The sequence below is a fragment of the Phyllopteryx taeniolatus genome, chromosome 14, assembly GCF_024500385.1.
Source record: "Phyllopteryx taeniolatus isolate TA_2022b chromosome 14, UOR_Ptae_1.2, whole genome shotgun sequence".
NCBI classification, from domain to species: domain Eukaryota; kingdom Metazoa; phylum Chordata; class Actinopteri; order Syngnathiformes; family Syngnathidae; genus Phyllopteryx; species Phyllopteryx taeniolatus.
The window spans coordinates 20,604,473-20,627,410 of record NC_084515.1 but is presented as its reverse complement, the minus strand read 5'-3'; the positions used below and the strand labels follow the sequence as shown (position 1 = coordinate 20,627,410).

General features: G+C 43.4%; 1 protein-coding gene across 11 annotated transcripts in view; it reads left to right on the top strand.

The window, feature by feature from the left end:
• Positions 1 to 3,601: 3,601 nt before the first annotated feature.
• The window catches only part of tnk2b (tyrosine kinase, non-receptor, 2b), a 42,120-nt gene continuing 22,783 nt past the window's right edge, over positions 3,602 to 22,938 (top strand). For 3 of the 11 annotated variants that reach the window (XM_061796665.1, XM_061796656.1, XM_061796662.1), the window contains exon 1: positions 15,123 to 16,411. In XM_061796665.1, coding sequence (XP_061652649.1) covers positions 16,331 to 16,411 — 81 coding nt within the window. In that variant the 5' untranslated portion in view covers positions 15,123 to 16,330. Of the gene's footprint in view, positions 3,829 to 9,896; positions 10,068 to 14,993; positions 15,048 to 15,122; positions 16,412 to 22,938 lie in introns of those variants that run through there. The other 8 variants (XM_061796652.1, XM_061796663.1, XM_061796658.1 and 5 more) reach the window with 6 other exon arrangements.

Here is a 22,938-nt window from a genome sequence, read left to right as displayed (position 1 = left end):
TTGCATTGATCGGTAGCGCCTACCTGAGGGAAGGAGCTGGAAGAGCTGGTGACCAGGGTGGGGAGGGTCCGAGAGGATTTTGCACGCCCTTGTCTTAGTTCTGGCAGCGTGCAAGTCCTCAAGGGTGGGTAGGGGGGGTACCGACAATCCTTTCAGCAGTTTTGATTGTCCGTTGCAGTCGGAGTTTGTCCTTTTTTGTAGCAGCACCAAACCAGACTGTGATGGAAGAACACAGGACTGATTCGATGACCGCTGTGTAGAACTGTCTCAGCAGCTCCGGTGGCAGGCCATGCTTTCTCAGAAGCCGCAGGAAGTACATCCTCTGCTGGGCCTTTTTGAGGACGGAGTTGATGTTGGTCGCCCACTTCAGGTCCTGGGAGATTGTAATTCCCAGGAACTTGAAGGTCTCGACGGTTGACACAAGGCAGCTGGACAGCGTGAGGGGCAGCTGTGGCGAAGGATGCCTCCTGAAGTCCACGATCATCTCTACAGTCTTGAGCGTGTTCAGCTCCAGGTTGTGTCGGCCGCACCACAGCTCCAGCCGCTCCGCTTCCTGTCGATATGCAGACTCGTCACCGTCCTTGATGAGGCCGATGACAGTGGTGTCATCTGCAAACTTCAGGAGTTTGACAGTCGGGTTCGCTGAGGTGCAGTCGTTCGTGTAGAGAGAGAAGAGCAGCGGAGAGAGGACACAACCTTGGGGCGCCCCAGTGCTGATGCTGCGTGTGGATGAGGTGGCCTCCCCCAGCCTGACCTGCTGTGTCCTGCCCGTCAGAAAGCTGTAAATCCACTGGCAGATGGCAGGTGAGACGCTGAGCTGGAGAAGCTTGGATGAAAGGAGTTCAGGGATGATGGTGTTGAACGCTGAGCTGAAGTCCACGAACAGGATCCTCGCGTAGGTCCCTGCACTGTCGAGGTGTTCTAGGATGAAGTGCAGTCCCATGTTGACTGCATCATCCGCAGATCTGTTCGCTTGGTAGGCAAACTGCAGGGGGTCCAGCAGGGGACCTGTGACACTCTTGAGGTGGTCCAGCACAAGACGTTCAAAGGACTTCATGACCACAGATGTCAAAGCGACAGGCCTGTAGTCATTCAGACCCGAGATTGCAGGTTTCTTGGGGACTGGGATGATGGTGGAGCGTTTGAAGCAGGATGGAACTTCGCACATTTCCAGTGATCTGTTGAAGATCTGAGTGAAGACTGGCACGAGCTGGTCCGCGCAGACTTTGAGGCAGGATGGAGACACGTGGTCCGGGCCTGCCGCTTTGTTAATCTTTTGTTGTTTGAAGATGCGTCTCACATCCTGTTCATGGATGGTTAACGCAGAGGTCAGAGGTGTGATTGTGGTCGCGGGTGCGGCCGGATTGGTGTGTGGTGTGAAACTGTCCTTTTCAAATCTGCAGTAGAAGATTGTTATTATTTTATGAGAATTTGAGCAATAATCATGGAAATTGACACAGATGATTTGCTTTCACGAGCCCCATGAAATGACATGGCGGGCCAGATTAGGCCCCCGGGCCTTGAGTTTGACACCTGCGCACGGGATGCATTACAAATATCGAGTGGGCGACCTGCAACGCAAGCGCACGGTGTCGAGTCGCTGACGGAAACCGAGCTGAATCGAGGTCGTCGCGGTCACGGCCAAAATCGTAACGGCGACTTCCTGCTCTCTGGACGTCAGCACGCTAAGGTCCATTTTGACAAACGACTACTCACTTAATTTGTATCCGATTTCCAATAACATCCCCAGCGTGCGTCAAGACACTAAAATGTCAAGACTGGATTGACTACAAAAGTTTCCCGCTTCTGTTGGGAGCAGACGGTAATGTACAAAAACATTACCGTCTAGTCTACACAAACTGTTCAACTGTGACAATCTGAACAACCACTGGTAAACTCTGTTACAGTCTGTCGAAACGTGTCAGTTGCTCCCCCCCTTGTTTATTGACCTATGGATGATTTCCTTTGTGCGTCCTGGAAGATCAGCGCTGATTTTTACTTGATGAATCTAAATGACAGAAACTAAAGTGAATGAAAAGACCTTTGTTAGCGCAAACAATGTCTGTAGTTGTAGGACTAGAAACGTTTTGATGACTTCATCCCTTTTGAATGTATTCATTGTGTTGACTCCGTAATCCAATCTTGTGATTTTCTTTCTTTTCAACGTGTTCAATAAACTAGCAAAGACAATCCATTGGCTGTGTGTTTTCCCCTCCACAGAGGTGTTATCCAAAGAAAACGCCTTTTATTGTCCCGATTCAACATGTACAATGAGATTGAAGGTGATTGCTTCTCCACTGAAGACATGGATATAAACAAAAAGATAATAATCATGATGCAAGATGATGAATAGAACACGACAAAGCAAGACGTGGGTGCCAGCTGGCTAAAATGAACTGAGCTTCATAATTATGCATTTAATTTAGAAGACAGATCAAAGTGGATTCAGGGTTAGACAAATTTTTAAAAATCTATTCCTGTATTATGGTTCAAATGTGCTTTGACAGTTTTTTGACAGCGGCGATGTAGAGAGTTGTTCCTTCAATGTTTACGTTGTAGCATCTGTCCCTATTTAAATTAACACGACATGATAAAAACAAAACTTTATTACAAGTACACTTGTGAGCGCAACGTGGCTCATGTGCAAATACAGAGCAAGATTGTACGACTTAGGAATTGCTTCAGTTAAAGGGGAATACGAGCCACCATGTCAAAACTTGTGTTTCCCAAAACTATGTTCATAAAACATTACAACTGCTTTCGTGCACTTGCTTATGGGGGCCGCCATTTTTAGGGTTTTCCACTTTTGCGAGTGTGCGAATTTGGCGTCTGCAAGGTGCAAGTTCTGAAAACCATCGAGTTTGTAGTTTGAGTGCCCTGAAAAGCGCCGATTATTACTATGATTATTATGATTATTTCTATTTGTGGCTCCTCTGATCTCAGCCCGACAGCAGTAAATAAAGAATCTTATTTCCCGTCATTGTTCATGAACACACAATTATCTTTTGTGTTTGGTCAAAATAAGTCACTTGCTTTTCCCTCTATTCTCTGACATGTTACGGACAAAACCAGAAACTTAATCATCATCATAATCAATTGATGGGAAATAATAATAGTTGAATCGATGACGAGAACTGTTATTTGCAGCCGTAGTATGAAATTGTGAATAAGCTGTAATTGACATAGTTGAATATCAGACCAGTAGTTCTTCGCATGAATCAGTAGCCAAGAAGCAGCTCTCAGTTTCAAAGAGGTTGCCGAGTACAAGTTATCAAAAGTTAAAATGTTGTACAACGGTAGAAATCAGCTGCACGAGTACAAGTTCATATTGTAAAAGTGGACTGTCCCTTTAAGAGTGGGACGAATGCATGAATACGCCTCAAAGATGATGTATGCAAAAAAAGATGTCCCACTTTGTCGTGATTGCAAACGTCGCCTAAACAGGATAAGCTGTCCAATAAAATAAAATTACTCCAAACTGAAAACCCAACGGCACATTTGATGTTATAGGGGCAGTAAAAATGTTGAAATGTGACAACGTGCACCGAACGCAGATTGGCGAATCTCTGTCGGTGTGGCGCGTCTTACTGTTTGGGGACGATCTTGGAGCGGTACAAAGACGCCAGCGGCTTCGACGTGCTCGCAATTCGACATTTTGAGACATTCGGGCTGCCGCAAGCGTCCTATGCGTCGCTGCTCGTCACTTTGGCGCTGGCGTATCGGTGCCGGTGTCGGTGCCGGTGCCGGTACCGGTGCCGGGCTGCCTGACGGCCACGCCGTCCGGAACCGGCGGTGACCGCACGAAGCCACGCGAGCCCCGATCCGCAAGTACGTGCGCGCACCGACGCCCGTTAAACGTCTTCTTCAGGTTCCGTGCGGCTTCGTAGCAAGCGTGCCTCTTTTTCTTTTCTTTTTTCGTTTTAATTTGCGTTCGTGTTTGTGTTTTTGGGGTTAGAAGCTCACCCTGGCCGGAAGGAGCCAACAGGTGGCTGCTGGGCGCTTGTCAGCAGCTCACAACAACTGATGATGATTCGGAATTACGAGGCGAACTCTTCCAATGACTTTCTCAAATTAATATGACGAATTACATTGGATGACATTTTGAATGAATGCATCAACAGCACCCTTAAAATTAAAAAACATTATTTTTGGAATAAACCTCATAGTTGTTCTTTACACACATCATCAACTGTTAAGAAAACATGATGAATTGTAAATAGATAGTAAAATGTATTTGTTGCGTCATATGCGTATAGCATGTGGAAAAGCACCGTACCAGATGATGTTGACCCAGTGGCACAGATGGGATTTGGGAACTGTGTGGCACGGGGACCGCGCTTATAAAAGAATGCCTCTTGTATAGGAACTGTAGTAGAAAGCAGTGATTCCCGAGCGGGGCACCGCGGCACACTGGAGTGCCGTGAGACGTCGTCAGGGAGGCCGCACGAAATGAGACAATTACATTTCATTTGAATTACAAATATAGCTTCGATTATCTATATATGCCAGCGACGTATGGTAATGGGAAGACGAATTAGATGCGCTTCCGTTAGCTGCTCCAATAAACGTGTGGATCCGCCTGTTGCCATTCATGAGCGTATCCATTTTGTGTTTGTTTAAATTACACACAAATTAAGCCAGTTTGCAAATGTAGATTGAAACTATAAAATCCAGTTCCTCCAATGTCTCCTGACAGGACAAATTCCAGTTGATGATCATGTCCTAGTCTTCTGGTGAATTCATTCAATAGACGACATTTTGCTTTGAAGCAAGAGTTTAGTCTTGCTTGTGTGTTGTGAAATGCTGGAAAGACAACTTTCGCAAAAGTGAAACTTAAAACATTTAACCGTAGTTGAATTGCCCAACTTAAAATTGTATTGAAGTTTGTTGCTTTGAAATTTTGAGTTCACACCAAATCTTTTTTTTTTCCTTCTTTTTACAATGTTACGGATACTACACTGCAAGATGCAAACAACATATCAGCAAGAAGAATAGGAAGGCCAAGGTTGAATTTGACCCCAAATTAAGCTCTAAGCGTGTTTTGTTTCAAAATACATTAAATATGTTTGAAGTGCTGAAAACGTATGTTAAGACTTATAACAATATAGTGCTGAATTGTTGAGATAAAGCTTAAGCATCTTTTTCACCATTTGAATTTTCCTGATTTTGTGACATCATGGGGCCGGGGCGTATAATTCATTTTGCAAGTTCCCTCCCCCGCTATATAAGTACAAAGTGACGTCATTTCGTTTGGCTGCTCAGTTGTGACTTAGCTGTGGTTAGCGTCCATGACAAGGCCCATTTACCACTCTAGCGTGCGGTTAGCAAGCTAACGATGGCTACACCCCGAAAATGCGTTTTCGCCGGATGTCTCAATTTACAGAACAGCTCGGTGATGTTTTTTTAAACTCGCAAAAAAATGAGGAAAAGCGATGGACTGACTTTTTAACGACACGCAGATGGCGAGCTGAACATCAACACCACCGGCCGACTCCGCAGTGCGCATTTTACGGCGGATAGTTTAGTAAAGTTTCACCGGAGACAACATGGGTAACTTGATCCAAGTGAACGGGGCAGTGGCGAGCGTCTAAGTACCCGGGCTCCCTCCGACCGCGCCGCCGCCGTCGGGTGCCGTGTTCGGCTGTGACATTATGTCGCCGACAGACAACGAGGGTAAGTTGACTTGTGTGCTTATTGTCATGATTATAGTCCACGATAAGCATTCAGTTTTGAAGTTGAACCTTCCTAACGTGATTGGACATCGTCTAAGCTATCACCCCGTCAGTATGTTGGATTCCTTCCATTCGACACGCCCGCAGCGTCTGAGAGCTGAGAGGAGGCCCTTAGTATTCAAGTTTTGAAACCTGGTTTTATATACTTAGCGATTTGTTTTTTTATTCATTGAAATTTGGCAGGCTTGTTAACATGACTCTTCTCTGTGGTGTGTTGAATTTCCGTGCCATTTTCTGGGTCTGCTTAGTGACACTTTAACCTTGACCAAAGGATCATCAGGTCGGACTCTGAATCTGTGAAACTCGGTGGAGGTCATTTCATGGCTTCTTTTTCTTCCAGTTCCAGTTCTTGACGTTCCACGATAGTTACGAGTTACTGAGACCGGACTGACCATCATGGGACGTAAATGTCATTTAACACAATCACTGGCTCAAAGTCGGTCATTTCCCTCAATTTCCTCACCGAGGGTTGATTTAATTAAGGACAGACCGCGTCAGCATTCATTTGCTTGTCACAAGATGGAGTCAGTCAATGCAGCAATATTTTCAAATGAAAAAGACGAAAGCTAAATTAGTCGTTGATTGAGTAGCAAAAAATCAAAACTACACCCCTCTTTTTACAGTGTGTGCCAAAAGTAGGTTTGCATTTTACAGAGCTAAAACATTTTATTACATTGATTGTATTTTATAAAAAATTTTTTAGCATAATTTAATCTCGTAAATTTTCAAAATGTGCTCCATCAATGTTTTTTTGTTTTTTTTCTAAATTGTCTTAGTATTACTAATACATTGTCAAGGTAGTGAAGAGTATGTTAGGATTTGCATAAATACTGTATGCTGTAAAGAGTGAACGTGGTCTTTGCCAAGAGCTGAAGACGAGGCAAATTGGATTATTATTATTATTTTTTTTTAATCTCTCGAGACAAAGCAATCAATCATGTCACTTTCAGCCACATATTTTACCGGTACTAAAAATAGCCTGAAAAGTTTCATTGTTTAGTATAAAATCAAGCTATTATTGTTCCATTTGGCAAGATCTTTGTACCTTTGGATTATTTTGTTACTTTGTGACTTTTAAAATGTCATAAAATCAATAAAACCCTTCTTTTTCACCCAATCTCAATCAGCTGTGATCGACCCCAATTTTTGGGACAGCCCTAATATATATATATATATATATATATATACACACCCTTGCCCTCCATGCTTGTTTGGTGTGTGGATTTTAACTTTTTATTTATTTGTAATATTTTTGAGAAATGTTCTCATTTTAGCAGAATGTTTTTTGTAATGAAGGAAGTGAGACAACTGTTGTCGACCGCGGAAGAGTTGCACATCCTTCCTGCATGATGCAAAGATTTTGCTTCAGTTTAAACTGTGTATAGCATTTGGTCAAAAACATTCCTTTAGTGAAATGTAAATAAAACACCGGTGCCACAAACATGCCCGGCGTGCCACCGATGTTGCTAAGCTGAAAATGCTCAATTTTGTCAGGAAAATACATTTCAAAAAGGTTCTGTGATCACGGTAATGGCATATTATTTTTCCTAGTCCTTTTTAACATCTTTCCAAAATGAAAATTCTCTTGAACATTTGATTCTCACCCGTTCTAGTGCTTAAGTTACTTTATACGATAACATGCTTGCCTACTTGGTGTACTGTGTATCGTATAACACAGTAATGGAGACCGCAGGGCTCACTGTAGTCTCGACTTTCGAAAAGTGGCTAACGTTTGAGTCTCCCGCCGTGTATCATCTTCAGCCCGGACCACCACAGAATGTTTTTATTTTTTTTATTTTTTATTTTTTTCTTCTCTTTCCTTGGCAAGAACTGAGCCATCGATGCCAGCTTGGCTTTGCTCTGTTTTTGAGATCGTTTGTAGTTGGGCTGACCTTCATATTTTGAGTTTTTCAGATTTGTTTGTTTTTTAAATGAGAACTTCTTTTGGAAATAATTATAATCCACGGTATTCGTGAAGCGTTCCTCATTTTTTTTTGGAGGACTTGTTAGCACATCCGCCTCACAGTTCTGGGGACCGGGGTTCAAATCCCGACCTCGTCTGTGTGGAGTTTGCATGTTCTCCCCGTGCCTGGGTAGGCTTTCTCCGGGTACTCCGGCTCCGACTCTAAATTGCCCATAGGTGTGATTGTAAGTGTGTATGGTTGTTTGTTTCTATGTGCCCTGCGATTGACTGGCGAGCAGTTCAGGGTGTACCCCGCCTCTCGCCCGAAGATAGCTGGGATAGGCTCCAGCACGCCCGCGACCCGCGTGAGGAGAAGCGGTACAGAAAATGGATGGATGGTATTTAGAATGCACTTTACATCAAAGACGTGATCTTAAAGTACAAGATGGTATCACCGTTTCCTTTGGTCGGCCAGTGGTGTTTCAATCCAAGTCACTCACGGTTTGAATTACAAGTTTTTAAAGTGTTGGTCATATTTGAAGTAAAGGGCCTTAACTCATAAACATTTGTAATTTTATTCAGGAACTTTTGATCGATTTTTCATCCAAAAATGAAAGCATACTAAAATGACTGTCGATATTTGTATTAAGTTTACACTGTCCGATTCGGGATCCTGGTCTTCCTATTCTTTTGAATTCCGAATCACTTTTTCACTGTCCTTCATAAAACATTTACTAACCATACAGGCAATGTTTTAACATACTGTAGTCATATATGTGTAAAAAAAACAAAACAAAAAAACCACCCAAAGTTAATAAATGTTAATTGTAAATTGCCACTAAGGCATCTCCCGTCATATGTGACAGCAGCGTCAACTCGTATTTTTGGTGCTACTTTTGAGACGTATTTCCCCCCCACACTCAGAACTCCGAATTGTGCTACTTTCACCGTCTTCCGTCTTGACTCACGTCCGCCCAGCAACTGCTCTTGTACATTTGTGGTTTAGATGCTTGTTTTTGTTCGTGAGCTCACTTATTTTTGGTCTTTTGGTTCTGGACCTCTGTCGTGCCTTTTCTTTGGACTAAATCCATGAAGTACCTTCTTCCTGTCCAAGCCCACTGACGTGATAGCCTAACAGAACTCTGCAATGTGACATTATTGCTTCTGACTGGTTTTGAGGTAGCCGTTTTCACTCCATGAATGCCAGATCGAGTACATCTGTATTTCTTTGCTAAGTACAGCGTGTGTGGACTTAATGCACTGTGTCAAAGCATACATAATTCCGCATGTGTTTTCCTGCACATAAAGACGTCATTTGTGTAGCAAACTTGGGGAAGATGTAAAGCTTGGTATTTCAACTGCTTGTGGGATTCTTTAGTCAGCTACTTTATTTGCTGCTGGGTGAATGTCTGATGTGTGTGTGTGTGCATGTGTGAATCAGATGGATTCATTCATTCACCAGCCCTCTGGAATTTTAGCCCCCCCCCCAAACCTGGCTTGGAACAATGTCAACTCAATTCATATCGCAAACTGGAAATTGTTCTCGGCAATGAGGTGGTCATGCTGAGCAAATAACGACTGTTGTCAACACTCTGACGTCACAGTTGTGCGTACGGTACAAGTGAGTGGATGTTGCCAGACACTTTGGTTTCTTGACAGTGGACCCCCGCGATAAAGACCGGGCTGGACAGCGAATAGTGAAAATCCACGGACTGCACTGCATTTATTTGTGCACACGGCAGAACATTTGCAAAAATGTTGAACAAAGGTACATGACCCATTTTAAAGAGGAGGGTTTTCTGTGCTTAGAACTGCTTGGTGGTTAGGGCATAAAATGAACCCTTGCATTTTTGTAAATTCACCTATTTGCAGGTTTTTGGGGAAATGAATCCTCCACTATTGACCCATTTGCTGTTTTTGTCTGCAGGCCAAAGCAACAAAAGTATTACTTTGGTGCCTTCTATTGTAATCTTGGTGGTATTGTTGTTAGGGTGAATTTGTTGATGTTTTTTTTTTCAGCTGCTTTTGAGCTGTCCAGTTTTCTTGTTGGTCCTTGAATGCAACTCGTGAAACTGAAAGCAATGAGCACGGGTTCACTGTTTTGGTTTCATCAATTTTATAAATGGAATTTTACGGAATGTGGAAATGTTAGTTTTATATAATCTCCTAATAAAATGATTGCTAGACGTTACAATGTTAAGGTGTATACTAGAGAGCGGTTTCTGTTTTTATGACTCTTTCAGTGTTGTTTTTATTTTCAGGAAATGCACACAGATTAGTTTCAACCAATGAATGCAACAAAGTCACCATGTCACGGGCTTGCAGCTGGACGAATGGAGCGAGGGCCTCGCCTAAGGTTCTCTGACCTTCTGTCCTGATAACGGCAGCTGCGGTAGAAAACTGCATTTCTCGGGCCTTCACATCAACGACAGGTAAGAACCGTGAGTTCATCACGTTCTCTGTATCAGTGTGACTAGAACAGCACGTTTGTGTAGTTGTCCTGTTTGTTTAAGCAGAGGTGTGTATTGCGTATGAAGGGCCTTTTGATTGTTAGCACTTTGCCTGTGGCTCATGCATGGTCACGCTGCATTATAATTCACGGGTGGATATATTGGAGGAAGTACGAGTCGTGGTCTGTGCCTTTAACAAGATGCCGGCAGACCAGACACTCTGAGGCCTCGGTTCAAAGAGGAAGGTTAAGCGGGTGTGTCTGAAAAGAATTGCAATGGCGCACGAGTATTTGTGCGACTGTACCAGCACGCCTGCGTGGAAATGTGTGAATCTGACTTGCTTTTATCAAATGACGTACAAATGGTGGAAAAGTGCTAATATGTGGCAGCACATTAGCGTCTGTCTCAAAATGTCTCGAAGCATAGAAAGCGTGAAGGCAAAGATGACAAAATGTCTCGAAGCATGAAGGCAACGATGAGGATCTGTTGATCGAAACCTGACACTTTCTTCTTCTTCCATTTAACATTCTTTCAATCAAATACATTTTTAAATACTGTACCCGTAATGTTCCAACTGAAATTTTAGTACAAAAAAATGGTTTATGTACTACCAATTTATTTTGTTCTGCGTGGGTCGAGCCCCTTCCCACCATTGTGACGATTGTGTTGGAGTGCCAGCAACACCGTTGTAAAAATAACCCTCAACACAAACTTCTGCAGAGATCGTTAAACGTCCTCTTCTATCATTACTAAGGTGACAAAGGTTATGCAGTGAAGGGTGGACAGAAACAAAAAGGAGGATGCTAATGGCGGAATATGGGGAGGATTGTTAGAAACCTCCTAAAATAGCAGCAGCATTTAGTGAGCTTTTTGTGGAGAGGGTCTGTGAATGCTTGGAGGGCCTTGGAGGCTCAGACTGACAGAGTAAACCGAGGAGGAAAGGGAGCCTCTGGGAGTCCAAGTGTGTGTGTGGGCAGGACCGTGTTATTTTAACCCTGAACATACAGTGCCGTGAAAAACTTGGCTCCCTTCTCAAATTCTTAGATTTGTGCATAGTTTCCCCACGTTGTTTAGCATCATCAAACAAATTATATATATATAGACAAATAAAAGCCAGGTGAGCTTAAAATGCTATTTTGATATGGTGATTTCATTTATTAAGGGAAAAAAAGAAACTATTCAAAGTTACCTGGCCCTGTGTGAAAAGTAATTATCCCCCTTGTTAAATCACAAATTGTGGCTAATCACAATATTTGGTTAATGTTCACTGATCACACCCAAGCCTGATTACCTCCGGACCCGTCCAATCAAGAACTCACTAGCACAATCTGTCCCGAGTCGGACAAAAGATCTAAAAAAAGCTGCAACAAACTGACACGATCCAATCTATTGGACTGGAAATGGTTACAAAAGCCATTTTGAAAGCTTTCAGATTCCAGCGAACCATAGGGAGAGCAATTCTCATCACATGGCGAAAACATGGAACAGTGGTGAACCTTCCCATGAGTGGCCGGCCTACAAAGATTACCCTAAGAGAACAGCAATCACTCATACTGGAGGTCACAAAGGAACTCAGGACAACTTGTCAAGAACTACATGCCTTCCTTGCCTCCGTTAAGGTCAATGTTCATGACACAACAAAGAAGGAAGAGACTGGGCAAAAATGGCCTCCAAGGCCAACACCACTGCTGACCAAAAAGAACATAAAGGCTCATTTTACTTTTGCAAAAAACAACAACAACATCATCATCATCTGAATGATTCCCAAGACTTTTGGGAGAATATTATATGGACTGACGAGATGAAAGTTGAGTTTTTGGAAGGTGTGTATCACGTAACATCTGGCGTAAATGTAACACAGCATTTTAGAAAAAGCACATCATACCAACAGTCGAACATGGTGGTGGTCGTGTGACGGTCTTGGGCTGCTCTGCTCCTTCACTTTTCTGCAAGGAAGAGTGGGCCAAAATATCTCCAAAGAGCTGTGAAAGAGAGAATCTCTCTACAAAATGTTTTTACCGGTTTCCACAGACCACGCGACGCTCACCGACAAGTGCACAACCCAGGCCACAGAGCGCAGTGTTGTCGTTCTCATCTTCTCACTCACTCAGGACTGGAAGCGCAGATTGCATATCGATACGTGGATACACGAGCCACTGTATGTCGTGTCTGCCAGTTCTGTTTGTCACTATACATCGCTGGCATAGATCATTTAAGTGGAAATGCTCAATTTTAACACATCGCAGTGTTGTGGTAGCAAACGAGGATTTGGCGCTCACGCCATATAATCACACCACACATGGTTAGTCATTATATTTCGTTGTTGTTATCATTATTATTATTTACGATCACGGCGTCGGTAAATATAATATTTGGAAATCATTGGAATGGGTTTTAGACAAAAGGTATAGATGGAATCATGTCACATAATAAGTTAAGGCAATGAAACGCAGTCTGCTGATGTGATTTGAACACTGCAAGCAATAATAGTGATATTATGAAGACCCACTGCGTGCCATGGATGACCAGGCACCCAGATGGCAGTGAAATGCTGAGCGCTTTATCTCCAGATGACTTGCAAAGCTGCAACCTTGGCATAAACGCATAGTTGAGGCATCGGGGCCCTCCTGCCGTACTCGTGTCCCCCTAATCCTGCCTCCCACTGCCCTGCGCTGGTCGGCAGGCTTTGGCGCTCCTCTTAAATCCCACCTGTTTAGCCTAAAGGGACACGGGAAAGCCAACACCTCCCACACGCACGGCTGCCTTCGACGTTTCCTAGAAAGACGGCATGAGAGCTGAGAATTATGTAGCACGTGTCACGTGCGCATTGAGCCGACGTGGAAATCTTTCTGGGAAAGGGTCGATAAAGACCGATTGGGTAAGGATAATATTTCGCCCTCATATTGTGTTCTGCACTGTAAATGTCTGATCGATTTAAACCGAGCGCGCTGGCTGGTGGACTGGCTATCTTTCAACAATGCATTTTCCATTAGCGCGACACTTTTGGGCGCACGGCTTGGAATGCCGCGCGTGGTCTTTTTCACGCTGCGGCAGCTGCCACGCGGCTAGCGGAACACGGTGCCTCGTTAACACACACACCAGTTTGGCTAGTTTCCAAATAATAACACCCATCCTCGCGTTATTAGTGAGAGAGGGGAGGAGGATTTTAACAGCACTTGTTTCTGTGCCCTAATTCCTGCGTTTTGCGGTGTGCGGTCCCTTTAAGGAGCAGTAGGTCAACATGTGAGGGTGGCGAAGCATCGGGCTAAGGGTTCGACGGGATGGCCAAACCAGGCCGCATTGCTTGAATCGCCTTTGGGGGGGGGGGGGGAAACAAAAAAAAAAAAAAAAAAGTATGCAAAGTATGACTGATGTATTTGATTGTGCATAATCATTTTGAGGATTTTTGCCCCCAACCCTCCCACTGTCGTCATCGTAGTAGTTTGGTGACAAAACAGCAACAATGCTACACGTCAGCCATTCTGAGCAGTTACAGTTCTGATTGTGTTTCTACCCTGCAAGCACCTGACTCGGAGAAGACGTCAGGGATTTCATCCTAATCCTGTTCAACAGCTCATCGCTGTCCGCAAAACGCTGTGGTCTCCCCCAGTAACCGTAAAAGAGACGGGCAGGACTTAGGGAGTCACGGCCTCCCTTCATGTCGCTGTAGAGTCTTCGAGGTGGGGCTTGGTCTGAGAGTTGTATACCTTTACACCCACAGCCTGTCGGATCTACTTTAGCGCTCCTGACGCTCCATCATAAGGAAAGAGAAGGAGTTCCCATGTTTAAGCAGGCTCAGCTTGACTCAAGTTGCCTGACAAATCGAGCTGTTTGGGTCATAGGTTAAAGCCCCCAAGGGTTTCCAGGTTTCACTAAGACAGTTTATCAAATCTGGGTTTCGTAGTGAAAGTTCGTTTAGTGCGTACATTGGTGAAACCATATATGTTTGAGTGACACCTGCCTTATAAAATTACACGAAGTTAATGTCTCGTAACTTGGCTTGCCAGTCAGGTTTGTTCTTCCAGCAAACGGTAGATTTCAAGAAACTGCTGTCCTCAGCAAAATATTGTTCCACCGATTATTAATGACATATCTAAAGTAGTAACTAAGTTCAGAGCATAAAGAAGGACATTTGGATTTGGAGATTTGGATGATACAGAAGGATGCAGTGATAGTGTTGCGGATCAGAGATGTTGAATTTTGTCGCTGCTGCAGGTTAAGCGTAGGCCTTTGACACAAAATCTGATTGGCTGCTCCACTGTTACAAGCTTGACCAATAAGAATCAGCCATGTAGGTTTTCAGCAGCATGCCGTTAAAAGCAGAAAACAAAGAAGGACCAGGATTCGTCTGTAAGGTACGCACTGGTCCGACACGATGCCGTACCGGCCCAGGGCCATCGGGCCACCCTTAATGTCTGACCCTGTATTTGTCGGACTTTGTGTACATTCAGCTGCTCCTGTTAATTGTGTTTTGCAAATTTCCTTTTTTTTTTCCTTAAACACATTTCATGTAGTTATTTGCTCATGTGACGCTCCCGGCTTGAAGAGAGGCAGAGCCAGGAGACAAAATTGGAGCAAAAAGCTAATGTGGCTCAGTGGGCTGCAAATAACCGGCCTGAGGACGTGAACACAACTGGAATGGACACGGCGAGAGTGGGCGGGGGTCAGGCCACGGTTGGTGTGGGGGGGCGGGGGCGCAAACAAGGCATGTGATTTGGATTAGGAAAAATAATAAACAGCAAATGTGGTTGAAAATAAGGGTGAGCAAAGCATCATGTCGTTATTTCTGCTCTGACGTGGGGAAGACCAGGAGGCACGGCCATGCCCAAAACTCTCACACACACACACACACACACACACACACACACACACACATTGTTCTTTTATTCTGTTTTCCTCTCCATCCAGATGTCCATTCACACGGATCCAGATGGCCTGGATACCTTCCCAGTAGTGGGAGAGGTGCTTATGACGCATGTGCACACACAAAGCATCAAGGCTGTTTTTTAAAAATATAATTTTTTTTATCCCTCTCAGATTAACTCAATTCATTAGAGCCCCCCTGCCTCTCATCCTTGTCCCGCCTACGTCTCCCTCACGCATGACTTGCTTTGCCTCCATTGGTTGCTTCTATTAGGACCACCATAAACTGGATCACCGCTGACTACGGGACACAGGAGAGTGAAGAAGAAGAGGGGTGGGCGGCTGTTGCCACGGTAATAGAATCTGGCGCTGGGATCAAGCTGGGGGGTGAAAGCAGGTTAAAGGGGTTCGGATTCAGACGAGGGAGGGAGGGGCCGACAATAACAACAACAACCCGGGATTAGGCATCAACCGAGCAATCGGGAGGTCGGTTTAAGTCAAAGCGGCATTAAATATTGCCTAAAAGTATATTTGTGGCTTTCTGGAGCACCGGACATCTGCTCCTGGAAAAAGGAGGAGGATGAAATAGGGTTAAAAACAAAACGAGAAAAATGCATCTCCTGGTTGGCGATGATACTTCAGCGAGCGGAGGCGAACTGCAGGCTGCGGTGACGACGGGAGCGCCGAGATCGAAACGGAGAGCCGAGCATCGCTGGATTTGAAAGACGAGCATGCGTCAGCACTGAAGCGCTGCAAAGGAGGAGTCCGAGAGACGGCCACCGTGGAGATGAGGCCGTTCTGCTTGCGGTCACGATGGACAAAGGAACCGGAGCCCTTAGGATCCGTAACGTTCGGGGCCACACGTTGCCTCCTCATTCCAGCTCTCCGTCCAAGTAAGTGATTTCCATGTCCGGCCTGACAACGATGAGCACCAGATGAATGAGGAGTGATCGGCTTTGAAGCGTCCAGGAAATTCATATCACCGACGGCAAACTGAGCTGGGAGATTTCCTTCAATGATCCTTCAGCTGGACTGCAGCTGAGACAACGCGACGTTTTCCCGAGCTCACCAGAATGCTCCAGCAAATCAGTTACCGCAACGACCGCCACCTGGGCAGTGAGCGCAGCCGTTATCACTGAACCGTGAACTCTTTGTTGAAGCTGACTCCACCAAAATGTGGACACAATAAAGGTGGGAGTATTGCAATTTGGCATATAAATGAACTCCAAGCTATGCAAAAGTCAGTGGATGACAAACAGAAGGCTCCAATGGTCTTCCTAACAGCAGCATAAACCTTGAAACAAAGCTGACGGCGCCCTCGGCTGACGACTTGACTTGAGCTGAACTTGGAAGCAAATATCGTCAAATGTGGAAGCGCTGCCATGGGGGAGACGGCAGAATACCAGAGGCTGCAGGAGACTTCAGAATCTGACTACCACAGCGCAAGCAGTGAGGATGAAGAGGTACACCTGTCTTTGCAGAGTTGTGCTCCAATCATGCAGATTTTCATTTTAACTGCAGTTATGAGTTCCATCAAAGGAATAGTCAGGGAGGGCCCCATCCGATCACGCGATTGAAAATCCGGGTCGATCACGTGATTTTCAGCTGACCTTTTTTTTTTTTAAATCGTTTTCTGACATTTTAAATAATCCAGAGGTACAAAGATCTTGTCAAATGGAACAGTAATAGCTTTGGTTTATATTAAACAACCAGTCTAATATAAGTGATTGAAAGACACACGCAGACTGTGTTTGTGTGTGCGTGCATGCCACACACACACACACACACGCGCAAAGACTTGGACTCGGCTGCAAATAAAATGTGATCAGGACATCCGTATTTTAAATATTCGAAGAAATGTCAGTATCGTTAAAAATGGTTAATCATTGATGAGTTTTTATTATTGGTAAGAAGAACATGCAAATGTCTATAGTAACTATAAGATGGAAGAACTATTTGATTAACTATGCCACCACACACTTTTAATGTTTCATATTTTCTATGAATAGAAAAGACGACGACGCACGATGACCAAGCAGCTAGCACCTCTGCCTCGCAATTTTAAGGTTGGAGGTTTGAATCTCAGCTGTGGCCTTCCTGTGTTGACTTTGGCCGTTCTGCCCATGTTTTCTCGGGGTACCTCAGATTGCTCACACATTCCAAAAACGCGCGTGTTCGGTTAATTTGATGCCTCTGAACTGGTCCAAATGCGAGTGTGAATGGTTGTTGCGTTTATTAAAAAAAAAACAAAAAAAAAAAACACCAGTGCTTTTAAGGGCTCTAGAAGTGACAAACAACAACCCTCAAGCTGCCCTCAATTGCTTGCTGATGGAGATGAAGGCTCCCCTTAATCCTGCGGTCACTCTGATTGGATTCCACAGGTGGGTACAGAGAAAAGAAAGCTCTTATTATTATCATTATCGTGGATTTTTGTGTTTATGCTGCCTCTGTGGACGGTCATCTGAAGTAGTGAGCATGCGAATCATTTGTGGGTTTATTCAATATGTTGCTGGTTTTATCACACGACTGCAATGCACTGCCTGCAAATTGCGCTTATTCGCCCCTACATAGGGAATCATTTAATAGATGACACACAAGCAGTGATTACGGTCAAAATAAAACTGGTATCATATGTAATTTATGGTTATACTGAAGTCAGCATTTATTCTCAAGAAAATTTTACATGTAAAATGTAAGCCATATATTACTTCCAGACTGGACTGTTAAAAGTGTTAACTGCTCCTGTAAGATTGGTGAGCATTTGCAAATCCCCACACAAACATGGCGGGCATTCAGGAATATGCTACGCTAAAAGTTGCATTTTACAAATTAACATTAGATCGTAAATGATCATTAAAAACGACGCACGTGATGATCGTTAAACAATATGCACTGTTGTTGGCTAAAGATGTAACAGAGACGGGTATATTAAGAATTTAGTAAGAGATGAGTAACAATAATGACAATGATCGACATAAGGGGTTAGAAAACCTCTAACTGCACAACAGTAAACTCAAACGGCAACAACCTAAGATAATTGCCCCTTAACTGCATTTTGATTAAGTACGCCAGTGCATAAGATTTCTTGAGAAATCCAACTAAGTGCAGGTGCAGTCCCCCTTTGCTGTGCTTTCTATCACTAACTTTTACATTATGCACTGATCAAACAATATGTGATATATTTGTTTCAAATAAAACATTCTGTACACAAAATTAAGCATTTTATTGTCTGTAGGAAGTCAGTGACCTACATTTTGAATGTAGATTTTAAATGACCCTTTTCAGCGCTCAATGGCTTTAAGTGTTCAAAGACACAGGATGTGGTAGGATTGGTGATTTCATTAGGATGCATTTGTTGGTGGAGCGCGGTATGGTCTGCTGCTGTCCATTTATAAAGGGTTCTTTGTTTGCTTGACCTTGAGAGCTTTGTATTGTATATAAACACTTAATTCCTCCATGAGCAGTGCTTCCTCTAATCTCTACCTCATCGTTCAAAGACGAGAGAGCAGAGGGCAAATATGAAAGCGGGAGTCCATGGAAGGGAAATTCTGATGGAATGTGAAATGAGTTTACTACCTGTGAGCTCGAAGAGAGAGATGCATCATCCTCCAGAGGCTTTGTTGTGGTATAAATACAGTAAAACTGGGTCCAAAAAAAAGATTCCTGTGGTCTTCAGGATCTTCGCATTTTGAAAGATCGTGCTTCTTAGGGACACGTGACGTCTTCCCTCTCGTGAAAGCGTTTGTTTGTTTTTTCCCCTTTTTTTAACGCACCTTACAGAAAAACACATTGTTCTCCTCGTTGTGTCAAAGCAAAAGGAATTTGGCAAACCCCCCAGATTTGATTCGCCGATTTCTCGATTAAATGGTTGTTTCTACATGTTATCCTGCTTTGTTTTTTCTGACACGGGCGGGTCCAAATTCTAAATTGTTTGCCATTTTGCACGGCTCGAGGGGCGGGAGATTGGTTTTGGTGCAGAAACCGACGCAATATCCACGTTTTCTTTCTCTCTAGGTTGTCAACATTGGTGTTAAATTCCTAACCCTCGCTACCAATGCAGCCACCAGAGGTTTATAAACAATGCGTAACATTGGATTGACAAGCGATGTTCTGATTATACTGTAACCAATCATATGCGTCACTAGCCGCGAGGAGAATTCTGGGATTATTCGATTTGCATACGGACATTGCTGCTTTGAAGCCACGGCTTTTGACGCGGGTTCCCCCGTGGATATTTTCCTCAGTCAAATTGCCCCTTCGCCAGCGTGGCGAACGTGGGAACTTTTCACCTGTTCACACCCCGCTTCAACTCGCCATTGACGTTGTGACGAATGGGGAGCGTGCACGCTGATAATCATCATCATCGTTGTGTCTTGCATGTGGAGCCTCAAAACACGATATAGGGTCGCAGTTTTTTTGTTGCAATGCATTGGTCAATGTGCGGAGCTCAATTGATTGGGGTGCGGCAAAGAAGGAATTATTTGTGTTTCCCCCATTTACTTTCACAGACTTTAATGTAGTATAAGTAGTACTACTTTATGGGCATTTTGCCAGTAGAAAAACAAAATAAAACAAACAAACAAAAAACAGGGATGGCGGTGAGCAACCCAAATTCAAAGTGGTAGTAGGTTATTCAAATGTAGTACATGGCTTTTACATTTCCTTAATGACCAAATGGCAAATCAGCATTTTTCAGTCATTAGGTCAACACTAATAACATGCTGGTGCTGGTTGATTAATTATATGGCTTCATTTAAGATATCAAAATAAGCGTACGGCTGTAGTAGAGCTCAAGTCAGAATAAAATAAGAACACAAGCTCCTCGCCCCGGTCACATTAGATTTGGTGCCACCGAGTGCCATCACTTTGCAGCAGCACGTTACACTAATCCTATTGGTCCAATCTCCTTGGTGATGAGGCAGCTGGCACCATTGTGATGCATTCGTTGTTCCGATTTGTAAGGTGGGACTTGTGGATGTAAATTAGATTCATGAACCATACACACTGTACATAGTTTTTTTCTTTTCTTTTTCTTTTCCTCACAGCACTACAACTAAAGTACATATCACTTTGTGTTTGCCGTGTGTGGGTTGTTGTATTGCCCTGGCATTTTCTAACATACAGAGCAGATACCACTACATCTGAAAATGTGTTGTTTCTTAGCCTTTTTTAATGCAAATATTACAACAACATAACCTACAGTGTTTTTCTCAGGCTGTTGGCAACATTTAGGATGTCATCTCTTTCTTTGCCAGGCGAGTTGATGCTCATTAGTGTCATCATTGTTGAGTGAACTATATTTTAATGGCAACTGAAAAGTACCATCAACCTAGATTCAAAATAGCAGTTTTGGGGTAGAAATCCTGCATCTGACATTATGCACATTTCTGTCGGAACACTTCTACAGTATTCCTAGACTCACTGTTTATCACGCTGCACTATTTGCATTCTGTTGTTGATTACTACTGGCCACTCATGTGTTTGAGAACTCACTGCACCATTTGCACAATCGTCACTGTACCAGATCGTTGCACTATTAGTCACTTTTAATTGCTCTAAATTGCTTGAGGACTGCATTATTTGCACAATTGCCATGATATTAGTATCACCACACTAGTGGTGATACTAGACCTAGTACTACTACTAGTGATAGTACTTTCATTGCTCAATGACTCTCCTCACTCAGGTTTCTTTTTTATGTCCTAAATGTATATTTCCTCATAGTGGCTGTTTGTTGTTATACTGGAGTGGAGACAAATATCCTTGTGTGTCTTGTAACATACTTGGCCAATAAAGCTGATTCTGATTCTGATTTTGACCATGACACCGTAAGAGTCAGCTTGGTAGGTATACTTGGTCACGCACACAACAACGATATTGACTGCGTTCTATCCCAAACATCTTCCTATTTCATGCATTATGTCATTCACCTCCCTCTATGGTACCACCTCCCATTCTTACTCTACTACACAGAAAATAGCCTACATAAAAACTGGAATAGTGAGTGAGAGCAGAAAAAGACTATGTAAAGTGAAGCTGACAAACTGATGTAAAATCCCGTGAGGCACTGAGAAACGTAATGACCGGAGATAATACGCTGTGAAATTTGAACGCCATACCTGAAGATGTCTTTTGAAAAGCAAATTGAAAGCTTTGCTGCTGTTCAAAAGCAGCTGGTAAGGGTTTGTTTTTAGTTGGCCAAGTTGGAGAGAGATAACATTTTTGGAGGATTAGTGCCAGGAAATAAAAGGCAGCACCAAATAAAGAAGCAAATGCCATGGGTCAGCTAGACCCTGGGGACAGAGGGGAACTGAAAAGTGGCCAGAGGTGGGTAGAACAGCCAAAAACTGAGTGTAAGAGTACTTTACTTTAGAATAGTATGACTCAAGTAAATGTAAAAAGTAGTTATTCAAACAATAACTTGAGAAAGTACTTAGTGAAAAAAACTACTCAAGTACTGAGTTACTGGTGACTAGTAATGATTGTGTGTTAGTGCCCATGGCAAGTGTAACTTGCACATCTGTGAAGGCATCATTCATGCTGAAAGGTACATACAGGTTTTGGAGCAACATATGCTGCCATCCAAGCAAGGTCTTTTTTTCAGGGACGTACCTGCTTACTTAAGACATTGCCGAGCCACATTCTGCAGAATGTGTCTTGGGAGTAAAAGAGTGTGAGTACTAGACTGGCATGCCAGCAGTCCAGACCTGTCTCCCATTGAAAATGTCTTCAGGCGCATTATGAAGCGCAAAATACAACAACGGAGACCCCAGACTGTTGAGCAACTCAAGTTGTAGATCAAGTAAGAACGGGGAAGAATTCCACCTAAAAAGCTTCAACAATTAGTATCTGCACTTCCCAAATGGTTATTGAGTGTTGTTAAAAGAAAAGGTGATGTAACACAGTGGTTTACCACTTTTGAACATTAAATATCTTGTCTTTAGTATATTCACTTGAATATAGGTTTAAAATGCTTTGCATTGGAATTGGGGTTTGTATATGATGTCCAATGCAATACATTGAAGTCTCTTCTGTTCATGTGTAATAATAATTGTAGTTCTCACTCCCCCCAAAATACCATAAGTAAAATCCAGTGTATGTTTGAACACAATGGAATCTGCACCATGTTTAATTTTCAGGAAAGTTCGAGGAAGAGGAGAGTGGGAGAAAGTGGCTTGGTGGTGTGTGCACGTTTGCGTGTGTTTTTTGGAGGGGTCAGGGGGTTTGAATGCATCACAGGAAACAAGCTCTCCATCCTGCCGTTGAATGTGACCCTTTGGCCCTGGATCAAATGTTCATCTGGGGCTGAATACCATGAAGCCTCTGTCTTGTGCACCACTTTGCACTAAACTGGCTGACAGTCTTCAGAGGAGGAGGGTGGGCGGAACAACTATGTGACGAGTTCTGAGAAAAGTTTTTGAAGCAAAAGATGGCTCAAGGCGGCATTACACAAGAAGCTCGTATAAGAAGACAGCATGCCGTGGCCCAATTAAAAAGGGCAGAATTGTACAAACACCTTTGTGATGCAGTTGTACAGCAATGCAAATTGCAACCACAATAAATATTCAAAATACTGTTAAAAAATTTTGATTTTCTTTTGGGCTGCAACTCACAATTATTTTAAGAATCGATTATTCTGTCGATGCTTTTAAAAGCAGGTGTTTGCCAAGGTCTTATTTTGAAGAAATACAAAGATAATTTGTCTGCTTTCATGGCAGACTACAGAAATCGGATAATGTTTCCTGTTGAGAGGCTGAAATTCGGAGAATTTACACCTTTTCAAGTTAAAATATAATAATCGCAAATCATAGTTGTCAATTAATTTGCTAAGTGATTAGTTGTTGATTAATCGATTAATTGTTGCACCCATAATCGTTAAGTTTATTTGTGTTGCACTTCATCACAAAAGTGCCACAAAGGGCTTCACGGGCACAGACGACATCCCATAATCTAAACCCCCCCCCAAGCAGGCAGGTAAAGACTCAAAACC